This window comes from Pseudopodoces humilis, chromosome 5 (assembly GCF_049639895.1).
Source record: "Pseudopodoces humilis isolate 2021_Gansu_Grassland_sample_001 chromosome 5, ASM4963989v1, whole genome shotgun sequence".
Lineage (NCBI taxonomy): Eukaryota > Metazoa > Chordata > Aves > Passeriformes > Paridae > Pseudopodoces > Pseudopodoces humilis.
The window spans coordinates 52,310,576-52,332,949 of NC_142204.1; the positions used below are offsets into that span (position 1 = coordinate 52,310,576).

Below are 22,374 nucleotides of genomic sequence, written 5' to 3' on the forward strand. Positions count from 1 at the left end.
AGATTACAAGAGTCAAAGAGAAAGAGGACTGAGTGCATATTTCCACCAAGACCCCAGCACTGCTGAAGTATAACCACTGCAGAATTACTCAGCTTGTTCAGTCAGGAGTGTTCTCTTTTCTTTCTCCAAAATAAATCTCTGTGCGCTAGGGGTCTGGAATCAGCCCTAGGCAGAAAACCCTAAAAATCATGCAAATTGAAGGGCACAATTGAGGTTTTTGCCTTTGCTGTGGTTTATCACATTCACCCCATAGAAACACAGTATTTTCTGGTTTTGACAGAAGTGCTTTGCTGTATATGCAAGAAGTGCTGTCATCAGCAGGAGCCACAGCCCTGTGTTGCCTGGAAAGGCTATGCAATGCAACACCCAGTATCAGCAGGGCACACAGCAGAGGTTTTGCCAGTCTGAAAAGGACTTTTGGCGCTGATCACTCAGTAAATGAAGCTTCTCTTACATCAGAAGGATCTTAGAATAATAACCCTACAATGTATTTCTACATCATAATGTTCTTGGGGAAATGCCCCTGCAGTGGACACCCTTACAACTGAGACCAGCCTCTGGCACTAGTCTCTGGTATTAATATAAATAATAGCTGAAATGTAGTAAATTTTATCTTTAAGAAAGCAGACGAGACTGTATAATGTTCTAAAAATAACTTAAATGCCCCTGATGAATTCATATTAACTTGCCCATTGACAACTAGACCCTTTTTTGCTATTTAACAGTGTGTCTTTTCAGCAAATAATTTCCTGTAACAAACCAAAGTTACTCTTGAAATTCATCTAAAAAGTAAACAACAGAAGTAGAAAAAAAACTCTATACACAGAAAATGAGTGAGAAAAAAATCAGAGCTATCTTTAGTTGATAGTTTGAAAGTCATATTAAATACTTTGCTTAAATAACAATAATATGCTGTCCTGAGAGCACATAAAAACACATGCTAAATGGAGCAATGTGCATATTTTTTTAATGCATTTTTAAGAGGATTGAATATGTGGGAGGAGAAGGAAACACTAAGAGAGCTTCAGCTGAAAAAGGAACTACAGGTAATTATCTTGTATTGTCACCAAAACCCATATGTAAGTATCCAGTAACAAGCTTATAGATCCTGAGGTAGGAAAACTGTTTAGCTTCAGAAACTGAGTGCAAAAGAGATCTAATCTTGTGTTCAGCTATTCCAGAGTCAATTCCATTTAAATAACTAGATCTATTTGAACATGTACTATCAAAATTATGAAAGATTTGTTGAAGTCATAGGATTGCTGTTTTCTTAATGAGCATAATTAGCACTAGAAGAAAATAGAATTACAGGAGTCTCCATCATGAATGAAAAATTAGGTCTGCTTCTGATATTCAAAACTGAACCAGGATTTTTGCACTGAAGTAACTGGATGAAATTGTGAGGGCTTGTTAAGTAATTTAGCCTAGTTCCTTTCTTTGTGGTTCTTACATTTTTATATCAGTATGTGAATATTTAGCTGTAATATAAAGCAAGAGACATTTCTGCTTCATATATAACATAAAATAAATCAGTTAGCATATTATAGTTATAAGCTCAAATCTTGATTCAAAGTCATCTTTCTTAATTTGATTAAAGCTTTCTATAGAGGCCAACATAAATCTTACCTCACAATGTCCTTCCTGAGCTAGTGATTGTTAGAAACGTGTCAAGAAGGAATTACTTTTACCCATAAGAATTCACTTTTTCCCATAAGGAATCTCATTTTTTAATACTTTTAGGTTGACACTAATATTTGAGTTAGATGCCAGAATCAACAGAATAGATTTTCTCCATCAGCAGGACCAAAAGCTTGACAGCCTGCCAGTGGCTTGGGAGTAAAGCAGGTCAGGTATGCTCTGATGGAATAGACCTTGGTGTTGGAAATGCTACTCTGCTGAACACTGCATATTTCATTTAAAATTCCTCATATTTTAATTTTCACTCTATTCAAGATTAGTTCCAAGGGACGCCCATCTCTGATTTGGCAGGTCCATCCTGAGACAGACTTCTGCAGCTGGCTGCTGAGTGGTAGCAGAGAAGCCCACAGTAATGATCATTTTACCAGCCTCCAGGTTCTATTTGCCTTTGATTAACTGGCAGGCTCATTTATTTTTTGGCTTTTGTATTGAGTTAAGGCCCAAACCACATAGGTACATGGTCACACAGTGAGCCAGAAGTACTTATTCTCTTTAACTCACTTTTCACTCACTGAACTCAAGCTCTGATTAAACAGAGGCCACATTAAAAAGTACAGAGGACAGCTCAACCAGTTAAAATTCTCCAGCTGAAAAGAATGACAGAGATGGAGAATAGAATGGAAGATGACAAAAGAAAATAAAATAAACAGAAAGAAAGAATAAGACATTTTAAGAATTCTTAAGTAGTAACACCATGACTGACAGTAAAATATCATTCTATAACTGGGGAGTGGTGCATTGAAAGAAGAAAAAGGTAGATTTTTGCTGTGTTTTCAGATTTTGCTGTGTTTTCACAGACTACCTTCTGTCAAATTCAATGTAAACCCACAATTCTGCAGTTTCTTTAATATGATTTGTAGAGTTCAAGTCTCTAGAGTTTCTTCTGAGTATAGTTGCTAGGCATGGATATATTTGCAAATTCTGATTTATACTGCATTGGGACTACAGGAGCAAACAAAGCAAAGTCCTCAAACAGTTAACAATTACTTTATTTCTTTCATTTACCAAATAAAGGTCAAAAAAAAGTCAAGCCCTACAGGCAGTAGGACCTTCAGGATCTCAACATACAGTGCTGCCTTGTGCAGGATGAGGACAGCCAGAAACAGGCACTGAGAAGGCACAAACTGCCCCTATTCATTTGAAACCAGGCTCTGGTAGACTAAATGCTAGCACTGTTAACCTTTTCATCACTAAGGGGAGACATCAGGAAAAGCAGGCTGACCTACATTCTCTCATCCAAATAGACTTATCACTCAAACAGGCCTGTGTGTTTGAAGAAAATAAAAGTCAGGTGTTCTCTCAGGGGTTTTTGTTTTACCTGGGTCACTGGCTCCATCCTCAGCAGCAGTGGTGGGGGTGGGCTCTATATTAGAGTGGGGTATCCAGTGTACAGTCAGTTTTTATCTGGGGAAGCTAAGAAACCACTGTAACTACAGAATTCAAACCCCAAAGACAGGAGTCAAGCTTATCCACATCTGAGCAGGATTCTATCCTATTCTTACACCTTCTTTCTCCCTCTTCTATTGTCAAAAGCCAAAGGCAAGTCTTCCTCTATATGCAACGAGGATGTCTTAAGGAGGAGCTAATAGTTTAAGAGAGCTTTAAAGCCCGTGAAGCTTTGCAAAAGCAGTGCAATGCAAACCTCTCAAAACTAGTCCCATCTTTTGACAGACTTGTCACCAAATTGCCATGGACCACCAGGAGGCTGGATGCAGATGCACTGCCTTGCCCATGGGGAATCCCTGCCCTTTCACCTTCCAGATGCAGCTCCCAGCAGAGCTGTCTGCACACAGGCATGTCTCGTATCATAGACAGGTCAACAACCAATGTCAGCCCCCAGCTTAAACACACAAACCTTAACTTAAGGCTCAGGAACCATACCTGTTAAAGGAAGCCCTAAATGAGAAATAGTTTACTCAGGGGTGACACAGGCATCTTACAATCTAGGTGGATTTTTTAATAGATAAAAAAAGACTCCACAGAGAATCAATATATGAATGAAATAAAGATACCTGAGCCTGTTTCTTGTAGAAACCTCTCATGTTTTGGCAAGGAGAGACCGTTGTCTGTTGTATCATGATTTGTAGTTAGGTAAGCCAATTTTAAGTCAGAAATACATACTGTAGTGTGGATACTCTGGACACAGGTCTTTTACAGATTGATGAGAAATTTTTATTTCTGCTAGGTTAGAGAAAGATAGACTGCAGCTTCCTTATTTGTGAATACTTGCCATAGGGAGGACTGTTCACCTTTAAGTCTTCCAGTGGATAGATTTTGCAAAATGAATGAGACTTACTTACATGCTCAATTTAAAAGAATTGATCTTCAGAAAAACAAAAGGATTTTCCTTTGTTCCGGGGAGAGTTAGCAAATGGAGTAAGACACTGAAAAGACTGATAAGAACAGTCAGTAGAAATTGCTTCAAAACAGACAGAGGAAAGAATTTAAGAAAAAATGTGAAGTGTAACTGCTAGCTGCAATTACACATAGGATATCTTTCTTAAGCTTTTGTGTTCCCTATACAACAATAAAACACTAAATAGATTCATCTAGCACACACATGTATATTAAATCAAATTAGAAGCACATTTTAAGGAATAATTAGTGCTCTGGTATAATAGCTAAGAGGCTAAAATCTCTTTGTTTACTTAAATATTTGTATTGTCTTCAGTATGGACTATCATACGCATATCCAGGTGCTATTAGATCATTTTATTCTAGAATGTATGTATTCTGGAGTCCCTAGTGACAATTATGAAATTCAACCACAAGCTATTGTTGAACTGTATGTATGCCTCATCTCTTAAAAAGTGTAGGCTGGTAAAAATAATTGTTTTTTTAAAAAATTATGTTACCATCCCAGACTGTGAATTTATTCAAATCTTTTCTCTTCAAAATCAAGTTAGTCATGACAATATTTCTAATTGAGTATTTTGGTTTCCCTTCTCAAAGAACAATGGGCTAAATTCACTGTGGATACAAACGAAGATGTAAGTCTGACATACACTGATGATGGAATTTCTCTAACTAGACAAAAGAATGAATGCTTGTGGAATTTTTGCATTTTTTTAGGAGAGAAAAACTTTTGTGATCACAGAAAAATAAAGGATAAAATATTAATGAAAAAATACATATATATTAAAAAAGAAAAAAAAAGCTTTCCCTGTAGCTAAAAATTCCCTACTACCTTGCATGATAATGCTGCCACTTATATTTAATATGCTAAACTGAGAATCCTGTAACTCTGACAGTCCTGATTTCTACTTGAAGAAAAATCCCACAAACGTGTTAGTCAGGATAATATCTTCTGCTTTTCAGTAATAAGAAGCTGTGACACACAACATGTGCACAAGGACAGAAATCTTGGACCTCTTCCTTGAAAGAGGCTGGGACATCCAGGCATGTGGATCCTGGCATGCCAGGTAACATTACATGGGGAATGTGCCACCAGTAGAAACAGAGCACTGGCTTTCTGTGTTGTCATTTTGAAAATGCCAGGGAGTCTTTGTCACAGCTTTTACTGCCTGAAACCCAAAAACTGAACCAGCCAAATTATATCACAAGGAAAGCAAGTAGCCTGGATTTTAGGGGTTAAAAGCAGTGCATGATTAAACACAGATCTCCTGACTGGTGAACCTTAAGCTCCCAACATGAGTCAGTGTTTCTGTAGCAGAGATGCCTGAGTGCCCTGCAGTATTTCAGTCTGTGTCTTTTTCATTGTTTCTTATTCATTACAAAACATACACAGCTTTTGAAAATTTGACATCTGCAAAAGATAGGTGTTAAATGACTCAATCAAATACAGAACAGTAATGAAAAAATACAGGTCCTGAAGATTGAGGCAGTACATGTAGGATACCATTAAGTTTTAATGATTCATATCATCTGCTCACATTGACTTTGGCTGTGCTTTTCATAGAAAAAAAAAAAGAAGGAAGAAAGTTATAACTACTAATCACATTTCTCAGTGATATGATGAAAGAAGGATCCTTTCTGCATGCAGACATAAGAAGTTGTGACATAGCAGATCCACTTCAAGGTCCCTGTTTGCCTTTGCAATTTGGGCAAATCATTAGGTCTAGGCTCTTAAGGAACTAAGGTGAGTCAGCTCTCTGCAGGCAGTTTACTTCTTATAGATTCTGCCCTCTGTAATAACACCAGCATGTCTACTACTACAGCAGTTATGCCTTTCTGATGGCATGTTGAACCACTAAATTTTAAGACTCACCTATAAATTAAGCAGAGTAGGGTTGTGAATCTTGCTCTTCCATCCTAGAAATAATAGAGCTTAAATTTTTGATTCATCAGAACATACACAAAGATATATATGCTGATGTTACAGTGCTAAGCCTGTATCCACCTGTATCCAGCCTGTAACTTTAGATGTGGTCTCCATGCACAGGAAAGACAGAGCCCAGCTAAGGAGACAGACTAATTTTGAGCAGGTTTTGCCTGCAGTCTTGGTTCCAGCACAATAACAAGGGGATGATTTAAGTGGTTTTGGAGTTCTGTTAATGCCACCTGGCAAAAACAGCCCAGAAGCAGCTTAGCAATGTATCTGAGCACATCAACAGCAGTTAGGCACCCACAGGGCAAGTTGCATGTATTTACACTGAGTCTAAGACAATGGCTCACAGATACTAGAGAGCTTTTGAATAATCTTGTTGTTTAATGAATTTGGGTAAGCTACTCAGAATTTCAATAGCAATTCACATTTCATATAATCAAGTTTGCTTCTGAGTGCCATGAGCACAATAGAACCATCTAACTATGGAGCCTAACATCACACAATTTCTCACGATGAGATGCAGGACATGCTTGGAAAGCTCCGCAGTGTCTTTAGGAGCCATTCCCAGAGCTGCTGGAGCAGCAGCTGTGGAAGCTTACATCATGGTCTCAATGACAGAACAGGAGCTGAGCAAGTCACTGACATAATTTAAACCCAGAATTTATTTAAGGTTGAATGCAGGAATTTATGAAGTGGCAAAATAAGAGTTCTCTTCTGAGAGATGTTACTCAATAATTTACCATTTCTACTTTGGCCTACACAATTATATTTTGATACAATTCATGAAATGTTTTCACTGGGGGTACTGAAATACATACTAGAGTTTCATGGGTGTTAATTCCTCAGTGGAACCAGGGCTGGGACAATTATTGGTAATGTATTAAAGGCTAACATACCTGGAAGGTATAAGGTTTTCCTACCTTACAATCTGATTTTCCATTCCATCACTCTTCTATGCTGATCACTATGCTCTGCAAGTTTCTCTAGTTTAGGTAAAAAAATTAAATCTTTGCAATAAGCAAATCTTTAGTCATCAAATGCCCTCTTGTTAACAGGCAAATGTCTGACAGAACTGGATTCAAACCAGACATAAGCAGCTTATTATTAGAATAATAAAGAATCATTATTTAATACTGAAGAATATTAAAGAAATTTAGAAAAGCAGACACAAGAAAATTTCAAGAGTTCAGAGCATCAACCCCAAATGTTGGAAGAAATGCAATGCAGTACTGCATTTAACATAAGGAATCATTTATCATGACACTTGAATGGCTGTGACAATACAAATTGCTAATGTGGTATTAGTTTAACCAATTTAGAGAACAAATTAGAATAAAAGGGTGTCTTGCACGTCAAATTGCTACAGTTATCCATGGCAAGGCAGAGAAACAGCTGTGAAAAATGCTCTTTCAGCAGCAGAAAAGTCAAGGTTATACAGGGTACAAAGAAGACCCATTGAATACAATGCTGGAGAATGTTCTGCCACACAAGTAAGAAGATGTATTTACAAACACAGCATTACTGATCTTCACATCCTATCTTCTCCAATGACTTATAACACCTTTTTGTGTGGCAGGCAGATTTTTTGCTGTGTATGGGTTTGTTGTTGCTGTTGGGATTTTTGTTGGTTTGGTTTGGGTTTGTTGGTTTTTTTGTTTGGGTTGGTTGGTTGGTTGATTGGTTGGTTGGTTGGTTATTTTTCCAGGATTACCATACACATATTGTGGAAATGCAGAAGCAAACTACATTTCTCTGGGACACAGAACATGTAACCTGTGAGCTAGTGACTGTTCTTAGCAGAGCTGACACATGCCCAGTGCCGAGTGGAAAGCTGGTAGCACTTTATATCCAAAGCAGTGGGGACATTTTGTGTCCTGGTGCAATGTTGCACCTAAAGTAGCAAAATGTGATCACTATTTCCAAGTAAGTTCTCTATTTTTTTTTTCATTTGTTTCTTTTAAAGTGTTCCTCCCATTCTGCTGTTCCTTTCCAAGATCCTTGAGCCCCTATTATAAGAGAAAAGGCAGAAAAGGCAGCCAAGGGAAACAATTCTCTCAGCAAGGAACAAAAAGGGACCCTTATTCCCATTCTTTATAAATATTGGCACGTAAAAAAGAATAGCAAAAATCAAAATGCAGAGATGGGATCATGTATTTGAGGAAACACAGGCCCAAAAGTGAGGAAGATTTTGTTTTCATCTTTTCTTTTTCATCCCTTTCATACTTTATTGAGTGTAATTGAGCAAAGCCAAGCCAATGAAAGTTTTTATAAGGAAGGAACAGTTCCCACCTTCAGAAGTGATTGAGCATTTTAAACAGGATTTTAAAAACTTGAGCAATTTCTCAAGTTCTAAGCAGAAACAAATGTCTGTGGTTAAAGCAGACTGCCTTGCTAGGGCTCAGTACCTGATTCAAAAGTCAGAAAAGAACTCACGTACATATATGTTTGGATTCATACTCATATCAATTAATATCAACTGTTTTTTTCAGTTGAAATTATTATAGGTTAAAATGGTAAAGAAAAAGAATAAGTACTGCTTTCCCAAGCAGATACCAGGATTAGATACATTAAGTCTTCAATCTACAAACAAAAAGTAGAGTCCTTCCCAGAAGTTACAACAATCTCTTTAACATACAGAGGCAGGCATCATGAGGAAGGTAAGACTACATCAGCTACATTCACTGTTAATTTCAAAGCATGAATGCATGAGATTTTCCTTCTGCTCAATAAAGCTGCATTATTTATTTAATTAGTATTAAAATACAAGCTATCTATAAAAAATTCAGCTCCTCAGCATGTGTCTACACTTCAGCCTGCTGCCCAGTGTAAATATGAGCTGGCTTGCCTGCCAAGAACAGAATGTCTGCTTCAGCCAAGAGTGGGGAAATAAGCTCTGCTGGTAAGGATAGGCACTTTCCAGTCTCCAACCTGGCTTGCTTCTAACAACTTTGGATTTTTCTGTATCACACTGTTGCTGGCAGTGTTGACATACCCTCATTTTAACAGCTCTGCAGACAGCAAGAAGCCATCAGCAAAACACACAGTGGCTCTCAAAACCAGCTCCAGATCTGTGAGCTGCTAGTGAATAGAGGGCTCTGTGAGAGCAGCATCATTCTGAACTAGCATTCAGAGCCCCTGTGATTAATATTCATGCTACATATCCCAGAACAAATAGGAGATGCCAGTCTGATTCAAAGCTCTCTGAAATTGATGGAAACCTCTCCATTGACTGCCATGGCTCTGGGTCAAGCCCCAGGTGTCCAAGTGTGTTTATACCTTTTAAAGAAGGAATTCACTCTCCACATGTTTCAGTCCCTCACATTTATTGTCAGCAAACCTCTGGCAAAAAAAAATGCCTTTCTCTGCAAAGAGACTCTCACTGAAGCCAGTAGGAGCTATATATACAGAGATGGAGGACAAACTCAATGTAAAACCAATAGCGTGCTGGAAAGAATCTTGATTTTGAAACCACACGAGACAAAATTCAGTGATAAAGTGAGTGTTTCTCTGTAAGAAGTATAAAATAACTCAAGATTTTGTACACCTGCATGTTAAGAAGAAAATTTTCAATGAGGCACATTGAACCTTCATAATAGAATATTAAAAAAGCCCACAGGTATAAATCTAATACCATTATAACCATCTTCCTTAAACACTGCAATTATATCCTCCAAGTGTAAGTACCCAAATGTTAATTAAATATGGCCACCTAAATCACGATATGCAAAGGTTTCTTTTTTTTACTTATTAAAGGAATTTAATACTACTGATAGGTCTCTTTGTTAAATGCAGATTGACAATCAAGTTAAAGAATAAAACCTCATTTATTTTTATGCTACTTTATAAATTTTCTGAAGCCCAAGTCCTCTAAAAATAGTGTACAGTAATTGGATTAAAACTACCTTCAAATACTTTCCACCACGTCTTTTACATGAAAACACCTTGCAAAGCCCACAATGTCTATATAATCATTTTACAGTGATCATCAAAAAAAATACTACAGAATTAAAAGAAAGTGGATTGGTATGGATCCTCCTCCTCAACCAATGAAATCCTAGCACCATACAAAATCTCATGATTTAAAACTGAGTGCTGGCTCTCCTTCTCTCTCTCTTTCTTTCCTTTTAATAACCAAACAAATTATTTTCCAAAGCATGACTGTTAATACAGATTGGTTTCAAGAGTAGTTTTTAACAGTGATTTTTTTTTTTTTCTTGCATTTTGCGTCAAAAAGAAAAATATGAAGCAAAAAAAAGAAAAAGGAGAAAGATACAGGAAATAAAGTCCTAAGGTCAATTAACAGTGAGTCCCCACGGAAGCAAAAGTCGACATTTCACGACGGATGGTACTGAACGGGGAGAGCTCCAGTTCTGTGGTGTACTCGTTGTCATTGTCATCACTCGTCACTGTGGAAGACTTCTGGATGCATTCATCACAGCAGCAACAGCAACATTCCATAAAGGCCCGGCTGAAAGGTTTACAGAGACAGAACAGGAGAACTGGGGTAACACAGGACTTAAAGAACAAAAGGAACTGACTAATGAGATGGAGGAGGTCCATAGTCTGTCGAGAGACCCCTGTGGACATGTAGGCAGTCACAATGTTGCAAATGTTTTCAGGAATGATGCAAAATCCATACAAAATGGTCAAAGCCACCACTGTGCAGTTCATCTGACTTTCCAGCTGAATTTGTCTCTTGTTCCCCCTTGTGCAGGCTTTTTCTGCCCTCCTGATTTTCCTGGCTGTCACCAGGGAGCAGGTAATAGTGAACAGGGTTGGCAAACAAAAATAGCAGCCAAAGTACCACCAGAGCCGTGCGCCGTCGTAGGTGAGAGCCAGCACGTAGATGGTGTCGGGCAGCGCCGTGGAGATCTTCACCACGCAGCGCTCGCCTGGGGGGCTGCCGCCGTACTCGGGGTCCTCCCTGGCCAGCTGGCGCAGCACCACCTCCGGCAGGGCCAGCAGCAGCGCGCCCACCCAGATGACCGCCAGCTTGGCCGTCGTCGAGGTGCAGTTCTCGATCATCTCGTAGTACATCTGCACGTTGGTGGCGGCACGAAAGCGGTCAATGCACAGAGCGCACAGAGTGAACGTGGTGACTCCCAGAGAGGCCACCTGGGAAGGAGGAAAGGCAACACGGGTCAAGTCAGGCGCTGTCCAAGGGGGGGAAAATAAGAAAGTGGAGGGAAAAAAGGGAAAAGAAAATGAGAAAAAAAAGGTGGGGAAGGGGGAGGAAGAGAAGCAGTTGAGCACCGTGGTGCTGAACACCATCAAAAGAAGCATCACAGACGGCACTTAGCCTCCAGTGTTTGCTGAGCTACCACACAGCATGCATTCCAAAAAGGGTACATGCTTCTATTTTTTCGCCTAAAAATTCTTATTCCAGCTTGGTGTCAACCTCTCCTGGAGATCCAAGCAAGCATCTGTGCAACACTGAGTGGAAAAAAAATATAGAGGAATTGACTAAAATTTAAAATTAAACTGCTTCCTCCCCCACTTTTTTTTAAGGAGTATTTTTCAGACAGAGTGGGTCCACCATGGGGGTTGAAATTTTAAGTCAAAATGGGAGAGATAGGAGAGTCTTCCTTCAGCAGAAGTTATGACCACATAACAAGTTCATCATGCATGCAGGGGATCAAAACATTAAACCTTCCATATCTACAAAATGTAGAAACCCTGAGGATGAGGCATCTACTGAATTGAGTGGGATACAACTATTTTTGTGGACTTAGGATTTTAAGTGAAATTTTGATGGGATGTAGGCACACAAAGTCATCCCCACCATGAGTTCAAAGAAACTGTATTTGAAATCCTCAGACTTCCAGTGCCTGTGAAAAACTAATCTTCACTATAATAGTTAGACTATATATCCAATAGTCAATATTTAATTTAGAAAAAAATTGAGGAAAACCCAGGCTTCATTTCATGGGAAACATTCTGTGGGAGGGTGCACTATAGGCCAGGAAAAATGAAAGAAGTTTAATTCTTTAAATGATTTAAAGATGGATTGGAGACAGCTGTCAATTATATACCATGAAGAATAAGTACAGAGTAATGCTTATGTTCTCTCCTTTAATAATCATTATTTTATGCATGAAGAGAAACCTTGCGCTGTCATGAAACATCATTTCCTATCATTGCATCCTGTTTATAATTCAATTTCCTAAAAGAAATTTGCAAGAAGACTATATACATTTTGGCCTAATTCTATTTACAATAAATTCAACTTCAGTTCAAATTTAAAGCAGAATGCCTATTAACTTCAATTGGAGAAAGACTAAGTGCCCTGCTGAATTTTAATTCACTTATTTTCTTGGGTTTGCATACATGTGTTATGCTGAAAATGTGTTGATGCAGAAAGAAAAAATAATATTGCTAAGAAATGTAAAGAATGATTACTTTTATAATGAATGAACCATATCTGTGCAATTAACTGGGAAATCTAAAGTAGTATTAGGCAGTTCACTATAATTTTGCTTATCAAAATTTGATGTGCAATGCTATATTGAAATTTCATATAGGCAGACTTTAAGAAACACTTTCTGATTTCCACCATAATATTGAAATAATACTGTTTATGCATCTCTGAAAAAAGTTCTGCAAAGACAGATAGCACAATTATGCACAATTATATAAACGTATCATTAATTTTGGCCTTCAATATTTAATGGCCGTATCAGATTGCTAAAATTGACTATCACTGAAAAATATTAGGCACTTGGGATTAGAACTGTAAGACATTGGCTTGGTTGGAGAATTTTTTGAAGCAGCTTCCTAAAGATGGAATAAGTAAGATGCAATCTCTTACTAATTAACTTGCAGAAACATTTAATAATGGCAAGGCACTTCTGTAAACATTTTTAATAGACAACCATTGGTCTGGAAGTTAAATTGTCTGACAAGATTCAAAGAAAGCTTGGTAAATATAGCAAAAAAATAAAAACATTTAAAGAAAAAAAGTTACAGGGAAATCTTGATGAACAGTGATGAATTTCGATAATGAAATATGATTTTCTAGTATCACAGCTGAGAGTCATATTTTTCAATTCAAGATTAGCAGCTTTGTTTCCAAAACATTTAAATGTGTGTGTGGTCTTCAAAGCTCTTAGTGACAGCAAAACCTTTAGCCTTAACATGCAACATGAATAACAAAAGGGTCAGGACTCAGCTTGCTACAATTATAAGAGACAGGAAAATAACTGAGATGTGGAAATGAATAGGGATTGAAATAAAAGTCAGCAAAACAGAAGAAAACCTGAGTCTCTGTACATTAAGATGTTCCCTTTCAGCTCTGGCATGAGCCTCCCCCCTCACCCCAACACAGACACTTGTATTGCTTCAGCATTTCATTGCAAACAGGCTGTTACACAGCACTCGAGACATTAAAACTCTGCAGCTGTTAGGGCTGGACTAATGAAAGAAGACATGTCTGCCATGAACAAACATAACCTACGGGGTTCCTGTCACATTAATTGACCAACAACTTGAAGGCTTAAAACAGGGAAATAGAGCAAGATGAAACAACTAAGAATACTGGAAGGTGACTTGGAAAGCCCTCCTGTGGATTTACTGATGAAACGAGCTAAACAAAGCCGGTGTTTCCCTGGAACAAGCAAGTTTCCTATTTTCTCTAGTTTAGCAGAGTTAGTGATGCCACAGAAAAGCCTGCAAAAACCAAACAAAAATACTCAGGCAGATGATCACGGATTCACTCCAGCTGACTTGCTTGAAAGCAGAAGAGCAATTCAAGGGCTGGATTACTTACTCCACACAGCAGACTATGAGTAATAGCCAGCAAAATCAACGGGTGCTGCTCAAAGCCTATGGGTGAGAACCGGGACATGCATTCTTCATGTTCACACAATTTTAGTTTAGGTGTATTCATATCAATAATTAGAATTAAGCTGAATGTGCTAAAAAATTCAGACAAGTTTCCTTTTCTAGTGTTATATTGCCTTGAAATAACTACAGAATTAAGATCATTAATTTGACAGGGAGAAGGTAAAGCACAAATTAACAAATCGTAAAGTGGCACAAGGCCGCATGGAGTTTAATGGTGCTCTTCTTGTTGTAACAGCTGAGTGTCTGATACGCTGTTGCAAGCTTAATTCCAGGGAATCCCTGGGAAATGAGGCAAGGTAAGGGCAACTCAGGCTCAGTAGTTTTTGATTATCACTTAGATATCTGGTTTATTTCCATATTGTCCACCGAAGACTCTCCTGCAGTCTCTAGACATTCAGGATGACATCATTTTACAACCTTCTCTTACTACAGGAAATCAGAAAAGTCCCCAAATTTTCAACTGAACCACCATCAGTCTGCTTTGAGGAAGTGGTGAAGGAGCCCCTGCTTTGAGGAGATACCTACACCGTTTGGGCAGAGAACTGCTGTTAAAGGGATTACCAGCTGCAGAATACACACAGAGAGAAGGACATTATTGCTATAAGAGTATCTTTAAATACTGTTGCTCTTTAAATGTCTTGACAGGGTTAGTGGGCACCGCGATGCCCCTTCAAGACACTCCATAAACCTTTGGTCATTCACTCACCAGCTGTTAGTCAGCTATGTCAAAATTGATTTGGGGAACTGAGGCCACAGAGGACAATAGCAAACTCATGAAATGCTCAGCATAATTGCTGTTCTCTTGTTCATCCTTCCAACATACCAGTTCCCCTTTCACAAACTCTAACAATTACCAAAATGTTCCCAGGCCTTTCCTGTCCTGCCCTACTTCTCCTGGCTGTGGTCCCACAGCTCTTGGCCCTGGCCTCCAGGAGTAGAGCCTCTGGCTGACCAGCAGAGCAGTGTAGATGTATTACAGTGAGTTATGGCTGTGGAAATAAGACTCAATTTTGTCCCACTAATTTCTAGTAAAAGATAACGAAAACCAGAAACAAAATCAGAAAAGGTGACTTGGGTGAAAAGCCAAATTCTGTAAGTGAATGTAAAAGAGAGTTTGGGTCATTCCATCCAGTAAGACAAAGAGCAAGAAGTGATATTTATGCTACCTCCAAAATAATCTATTATGAGATACAAAAGTTACTAAAACCAAAAGACATTGAATGTAACAGAACAGAAATCAACGAGCCACCAGCAACTCCAGGTTGGAAATGAGAGTGACCACTGGGATGGGCAAGTCAGTGGAAACAATGTAGATTAAGTTTATACTGAACAAGTTAAAATAAAGGTGTTATAAGAAGTAGACCTCTTCTACCAGCTGAGGCTGAATTTTCTCAGACAGAGAAAAAATACATATATTTTATGTTGACAGCAAACAATTTCTTAAAACTACGTGGCACTCTTCCTTCCTTTGTTACAAGACAAGATGGGTATTCAAAACATTTTCCCAATACAACAGGAAAGCTAAGCTACAGAAGAGGTTGATGACTACCACCCAATCCACCCCTGAGCTATCAGTGATACCCCATAGACTCTGTGTATCCATTCCTATTATATAATATAAATGACTTTTTATTCCTCAAGCCATTATAGTTTATAATTTTCTTATGGGTGTTCCACATCAACATAAAACTTCATAGCTTTCAAACATGTTAATGCAACATACCAGAGGGACTCCTGTAGATTTATCAGTTTTGCCTAAAATAAATAAATAAATTTAGCACAGACTGTAATACTTTTTTTTTTGTGCTACTCTACACTTACAGCACAAAGTCCAGTAATAAGAACAGACTACTGCAAAATAAAAGAACAACCCATTGCAAACAAATATGTAATATTTACCTAGATTTCTGTTCTTTTAATAAAAATGTCCCACTCCACTCCCCCCCACCCAAAAAAACAGAACAAAACCAAGAAAAAAGTCATTATTTTAAAAAAGCAAAAATGTATCTGTTTTTCTTAGAAGAAGTGTGATTAAACATTAATGGCTTCATACATTAAAACAGGGAAGTCACTCAGTAAAAACACTACTGTGGTGTAGCAAGAATAATTCAGTGGCTAAGAAGATCTGGGGCCAGGGTACAGCTCTGACCTTAGCAATTAATTTATGCATCCTGAATAAAAATCTATATCACCTGTCTAAAACACTAGATGACAATTCTGAAATCCACTGTTATGGAGATGATCCTACATACATGGAATAACAGGTACAATACTGTAGTTTCCTTTGAAGCACTATCAACATTCACACCAAGGAGACACAAAGCAAACATGCTTTATGTGATATTTATTCTTCAGTATATCCTAAGATGTATTTCTGTATATACTGTATAAGACATGCTGCTTAGAATCAAAATCCACTTCCACACACCACTCTTGAATTCTGCTGGAAGAGAAAGCAGACTATCAGGACACTGGAAATACTCCCTAGTGCATGACATGCTTATCCAGGGGCTTGGAAATATCACAAAAAACCCACAAAATTATTTCATTTTTGTTCATTTTCCTATTTGAAATCTAGCACACTACCAAAAATGTAAAATTATTTATTTTTTCTTTTTTCTGTGCTACTCTCCACTGAGGATCAAGTTCTCATCACACTACATAAGGGACTCCTGCACAAATTCTTAATAGCAGCAATATGAAACTACTGCTACCTCTTCCTCTTTTTGCAGGAAAATTCCTGTCATATAGAGAAATGACATGCTAGTGTTCAGAGCAGAGTTAATAGTGCTGGGATCACAGGTGCTGCCTCTTCCTCTCCACACATATGCAATTTAAATATTACTGACCCAATTTTAAACCTACTCTGACACAAATTCATTTCCATGCTGAAATGCCACATACAAAATTTAGCCAAAAGCAAGAACTTAGAAGATCCTAAGGGCAGGATTTACAGAGAAAAGAAAGACTGACAGAACAACCAGCATGACAGCTACTATCATTGAGCCATTAATACCTAAAGGGCAGAGATATATTAACACTTCTGTTTTAAATAATTATTTATTGTGTAGTAAGCACTGAAGATAGAAGATCAGAAGATACATCTAGCCATTGCCCTAGAAAACTCTCATGATGAAGCTTTGAAACTGCAAACATTTCTGAGTGTCTTTGCCTATGACCCAGACGACTCACTGGAGGTTCAGGAGCACAGCTCTGACTAGAGTCAAAGAGACAAAAAGAAAATGCCGCACATCAAAAGACACAGAAAAGACAGATAATACACAGCTTTTATAAACTCCCATAAAAAATGTATTTGCTTCCCTCAAGTGAAATTTAAAGTAGGGATCTCTTCTGACAGCTTTGGAACAGGCAGAGAACGGCCACTTTCCCTGTCTGTGCTTCTTACTTACCTCTGTCAAGTCTAAGAGAGAAATGGGAAAAAGACTCACCTCAAATTGCCCTGGAGGATCAGCTCCAGGGAAAGAGAGTAATTTGTATTTCAGTCCAAATCAATCCTTATGCTTTCCACTAAGAATACTAATTGTGATAACTTTCCTGAGCTGGAACTTCCCTACCAGAAAGAGGAGTGATGCCACAAATTCATTGCCAAAAGCACATGCAGAGATTGGGCATCAGATTTCAAAGGCTTTTACTGTCAGCCTGCTCCAGAATCACACCAGCCTTGTATGCATGACATGGTCCAGATGAGGACACCACAAACTTTATCCTTCTGTTCTTTGTGAGGTGTGTGGGAAAGGCAGAGGGGCTCATGTTTACCAGCACTGAATGCAGGGCTGTGTACCATCCATTGGCCTCAGCAACTTCTTGCTGTGTGCTGGACTGCATAGGATGGTAGATCAGCCTCTGCAAACCCGCAGCTAGACCATGCCTCAATTCTAAATCCTTACTTGGCATAAGTAGCTTGATTCAATCTGCTGGCATAGAATGTGACCTCCTAAAACACATAAAGCTTCCAGTGTAACTTCCAAGAGCAAAATGCACACAACTCAAGCAAAGTTCTTTCATAAGCCTGGAAGAAGGCTTCTAGTCCTACCTGACAGAATCCATTTTTCATCTTGTGCAAGTTGGTCTGGGCCTTAAACAATTTATTTAATCTCCTCATTACCAGCTTTCAGCATTAAAATAAAAGACCCCACAACGTCACATGACTAACAGCTGTAAAATATTTTAAAATACAGTAACAGTACAGATTTTGTCTACATTTACATTTCTTTCTATTAAGGCCTAGAATAATTCTGTAAGTAGGGAAACTGGAACTGTATTGTTCCATGTGTGCTTTGAAAAAAACCAAAAGGATTGCACATCAGCAGGAATTAGCAATAGTCATTGTTTTTCTATTGTCATTTACCTCATGTCTCCTGACTCTGAGTAATACCGACAAAAGTATATAAAAGACAAACTAAACACAGTGTGCAGGTAAACACTTCAGACATGCATGCCAAAACCTAGACTTCTGAACCCTGCAGAAAAGTGGCAAAAACTGAGCAGAGTATTGAAACAGTAGAGAAGCACATCTCCACACATCCTTAGAGGCAGAGTAGCTGCATCAGTTGTTCTAATTCCCTTCTCAATTCCTTTTCAGTACTCTCAAAACTAGTAGTTACAAGTGGCCATACTGTGATACTATGTATGTCTGAAATGACCACTTAATGTACTTGTCACGGAAGATCTTTATTAGGCAAACTGCCCTTTAAATTAATTTTGTGGAGACATTCCACTGCTGGAAGCTCAGTCTTTACCTATACAAATGTGCAGCAAAATATCATAAAACATTTTCCCTGGACTGTGTGTGTATATACGTGTTATCACTAGCAACAGATGCTTTGTTGGAATTCTGCACCATATCCATTAAATGGCACAAATAAAAACCAATTGGCCACAAGAGGCTGAACTAAGAAAACTCTAAGTATTTTTCTGGGATCACTTCAAACAACACAAAGCATGCTTGAATTACGTTAAAATGCTGTGATCACCACATCACTTGCTGTGGATAATCAGCCATCCCCTGTTCTCCAGTTCTGAAAGAAAAAGCTGGTATGACAGAAGATTCAGGCCAATAAGGGTTTTTGATGCCTGAGGTATTTCTGGATCTACAAACCTGGGTGAGACATGTAGCTCTCTAAACAGCATATGCAAAAAAAACCCAAACAAACAAAAAAGAGATTAGAACAGATGGAACTAAGAGGCACTTAAAAGAACTACACACTATGCAAACTAGAAAACACAGACAAGAGGCTAAAATGTGTCCATCTTCAGTAAGATGATTCTAGTTGTATTCCACAAAGGTCTGGAAACTTCTCCTGAAGATAGATGTCCAAGTTTTCCTCTCATGGAGCTTCTCCCACTGTGTGAGAAGGAGATGGGCCTGCCCAGGTGAGTTACAAAGGAAAAGAGAGTGTTGTTCAGCTGTCAGATGAATGCACTTCTGTAAACAATCCTTGACAGAGCAAGGAGCAGCAGCTGTGCATGGGATGGATTTCATGACGTTACACACCTGCATTCCTCCTGGTGGTGTCAGTGTCACTGTGTAATGCCTCTGAGGTTAGAACAACACTTGGAAAGTGCTGAACCTTTGCTCTAACTGCCTTCTCTGCCTCAGCAGGGTCAAATCCTGATTATAGGACAGTGTCCTTCTTTCCAGGCTCCAGGTGAACTGGGGAGAGTCATGATCCACTAGTGTTCAGTATCTGCCACTCATTGCCACAGTTTACAGAGAAGGAAATCCAGTCTTTTACTTATTCCTCTCAGGGTGATGAATATACTTTACATACATGAGTATTATATTTAATGATCTCTGAACAAAAAAATATACAATTTTGGGAGCAACACAGAACCCTAAGGCTATACTTCTTTATAACTGTAACTTAGAACTAAATTAATTATACTTCCTCAAGGACAAGGAAAATGCTTTACTTTTAGACACCAGTAATAATTAAGCAGAACACAGGGACTAAGCTACTGGTTCATCCTGACTGGACTGGTGCCAGTTCTTGAATAATACCAACTCTAGACATCCACAGAACTTTAAAGTGAAAAAACAAGGTAACATTAAATTATAATGGGGTATAGCAGCAGCTGAATATTTTTCAGGATTACAGTTTTGAATTTCAACAACTACATTTCAGCTAAACTACTCTCAATTTGAAAAACTCTTTAATGCCCATAGCTGCAAAGCATAAGCAACTAATTTTGAGGAAGTGTGGCAACACAAATAATTTAAACTACTGATCTTTAATTAGAATTGACATTACAAAGAATTATTTCAACTTTGCATGTGGATGCACTAAAAAAGCGTTAGGAAGCATGAAATGTCACATGAAAGTCCTTGAAACACAAACTACGCTATCTATTTTAATTGAAATGGTTACTTTTTAAATGCTGCTACTTATTTTATTGGTTAACACAGCAGGCCCAGAATCCATTTCAGGAATTTTAAAGGATTCAAGCACTATCAGTTTCTCAATAAATATATATTTACTGCATCATGTCTTCTTAAATGCAAATCAATTAAGTGTACTCTGAGTTTTTTAAATGCAGTGGTATAGTACTGGCCTAGAATTCAACTAAGAGTAGCACAGCTCCACCCTTTGTCCAATCCCATAGTAATAAACTAAACAGACAAAAGAAACAGTGGAAACTTTATGGCTACACAGGTCACACACCTTTCTTAACACTTTAAAATACTGTAGTATCATTTGACAAGTAATTCTGTGTTATTGTGTACTAATGTGCTGCTGAAACTGATACTCTCTGAATTAATAACAGGTTGGGTATTTGAAGGTTTTTTGGGAGGGGGATAGGGGGTTGGTTTTTTTGATTGGATTTGTTTCCTAACAGCTCATTCTTAGGACAGGAGAACCACCAGTTGTTTCCTCAGTTCTCTATTACAGAATACTGTTGGACATAAGGTTTTAGGAATACAGGAGAGCCAGCAGAACTCCAGGCTACCACCCTAGCAGCAAGCCTTAGTGTTCAGTTCCAGTAAATAAATAAAACAGACAACCTGAGCACTGCCGGCAGGACTGTGGCCAGCTGTCTGAGAGCTTCTTTGACAGAGCCTCTGAACAACTGCCAAGCTGCAGTTTAAACGGAGCTGGTGTCTTTCAAAAATAAAGATTAAAAAACACAAAAAACAAAACAAAACAATCCCCCCCCCAAAAAGCAGCTAAATAAACGTGAGGTTTGAACGCTGAAATATAAGAGCCCAGACATCCCATTGATGGTCCTTTTTACAATCACGTCTTTACAAGCGATCTCCTCAAGCCCTTCATCCTCATCTTCACTTCATCTTCACTTTACTAAAATAAATAAAGCAAAAAACTTGAAATCTAGTTCTGAGATTCTGTTTTTCAGAGTCGCAGGCAACAAGGAAAGGTTGGCAGAAGTCGCACGAGGGTCCGGACGCACTCAGCGGGAGCCACAGAAATCCCGGTGCCGCTGGACCCGCTGCGGCCATCGCCGACTCGGGTCCCTGCGGCGCCGGGACGGGGCCCCGCTCCGTCACAAGAGCACCCAGCAAAGCCGAACCAGGGCGCACCGGGACATCCCCGGGCCGGCAGCAATGACAGCGAGCAGCGCCGGCCCCGCACACGGCTCAGGCTTGCGGCGGGGAAAGGAGCTCGGGGTCCGCGTATCCCCACCCACGGACATTACCTCGATGTACGGGACGATTTTGCAGGAAAAGTCTTCCAGAAGCCACTTCTTGGTGAGCTCCTGGAAGATAACCAGCGGCAGGCAGAAGAAGACGATGAGGAAGTCCCAGAAGGCCAGGTTGGCCAGCAGAGAGTTGGAGATGCTCCGCATGTAGTAGTTGTGGCAGACGATGCACATCACTGCCATGTTGCCCATGATGCCGATGCCGAAGATCACCACGGAGAGGCACATGACGGCGTAGGCACCGTACGACTCCTCGGTCAGCGGGTAGAAGGGGTTGCGGAGCCGGGCGCGGCGCCCCGTGGCGTTCCCGCGGCCCCCGTGGCTGCCCTCGCCGCCGGCCGAGCCGTTCAGGGGCAGCCAGCGGGGCCCGCCCGCTCCGGGCCCGCTGCCCCGCGCCCGCCGCCGCCCGGTCCCCGCCGCCCCGCGGGGCGCGCAGCTGCCGCCCGGCCCCGCCGCTCCGCCGTCGGCCCCGCGAGGGAGGGCTCCGCGCCCGGGGAGCGGCGCGCCCGCCCTCCGGCCCGGGGCGAGGGGCGGCGGGGCCGGCGGCGAGCGGGCGTGCTGCGGGGGTGCCGGCGCCCCAGAGGCTGCGACGGGGTCCGGGGCCAGGGCGCAGGAAGCCCAAGCGCCCAGCACCTGGCAGAGCAGGGCGAGGGGAGAGCGGAGGGGCCGCATGGCCGGGAGGCGACGGGGCTCACCCGCTCTCCTTCAGACCCGGCGGCCGCCTCGCTCGGCGGGGCTGGGAGCTGGAGACATGTTCACCCGGCTCCCGGGGACAGCCCGCCCGGCCGGGGCCGGGTCAGCAGCAGCCGCGACGCCGCTGCCGCCGGGGTCCGCCGCGGGCAGAGGCCGGCGCTGGGGGCGCGACGAGC

General features: G+C 40.2%; 1 protein-coding gene across 1 annotated transcript; it reads right to left on the minus strand.

Moving 5' to 3' along the window:
• Positions 1–8,853: 8,853 nt before the first annotated feature.
• Positions 8,854–22,177, minus strand: GPR37 (G protein-coupled receptor 37). Its single transcript, XM_014248813.2, has 2 exons — positions 21,503–22,177; positions 8,854–11,101 (listed from the first exon to the last, which is right to left on the minus strand). Exons 1-2 carry the CDS (start codon positions 22,175–22,177, stop codon positions 10,283–10,285), a joined length of 1,494 nt encoding a protein of 497 aa, XP_014104288.2. The 3' UTR covers positions 8,854–10,282.
• Between the last annotated feature and the right edge of the window lie 197 nt (positions 22,178–22,374).

What these genes read in the sequence shown, in the direction of transcription:
- GPR37 (XM_014248813.2), bottom strand. Translation starts at nt 22,177, where the DNA reads ATGCGGCCCCTCCGCTCTCCCCTCGCCCTGCTCTGCCAGGTGCTGGGC. An exon ending in AAATCGTCCCGTACATCGAG is followed by an intron (nt 11,102 to 21,502) that starts GTAATGTCCGTG and finishes CCTCCTTCCCAG; the next exon opens with GTGGCCTCTCTGGGAGTCAC.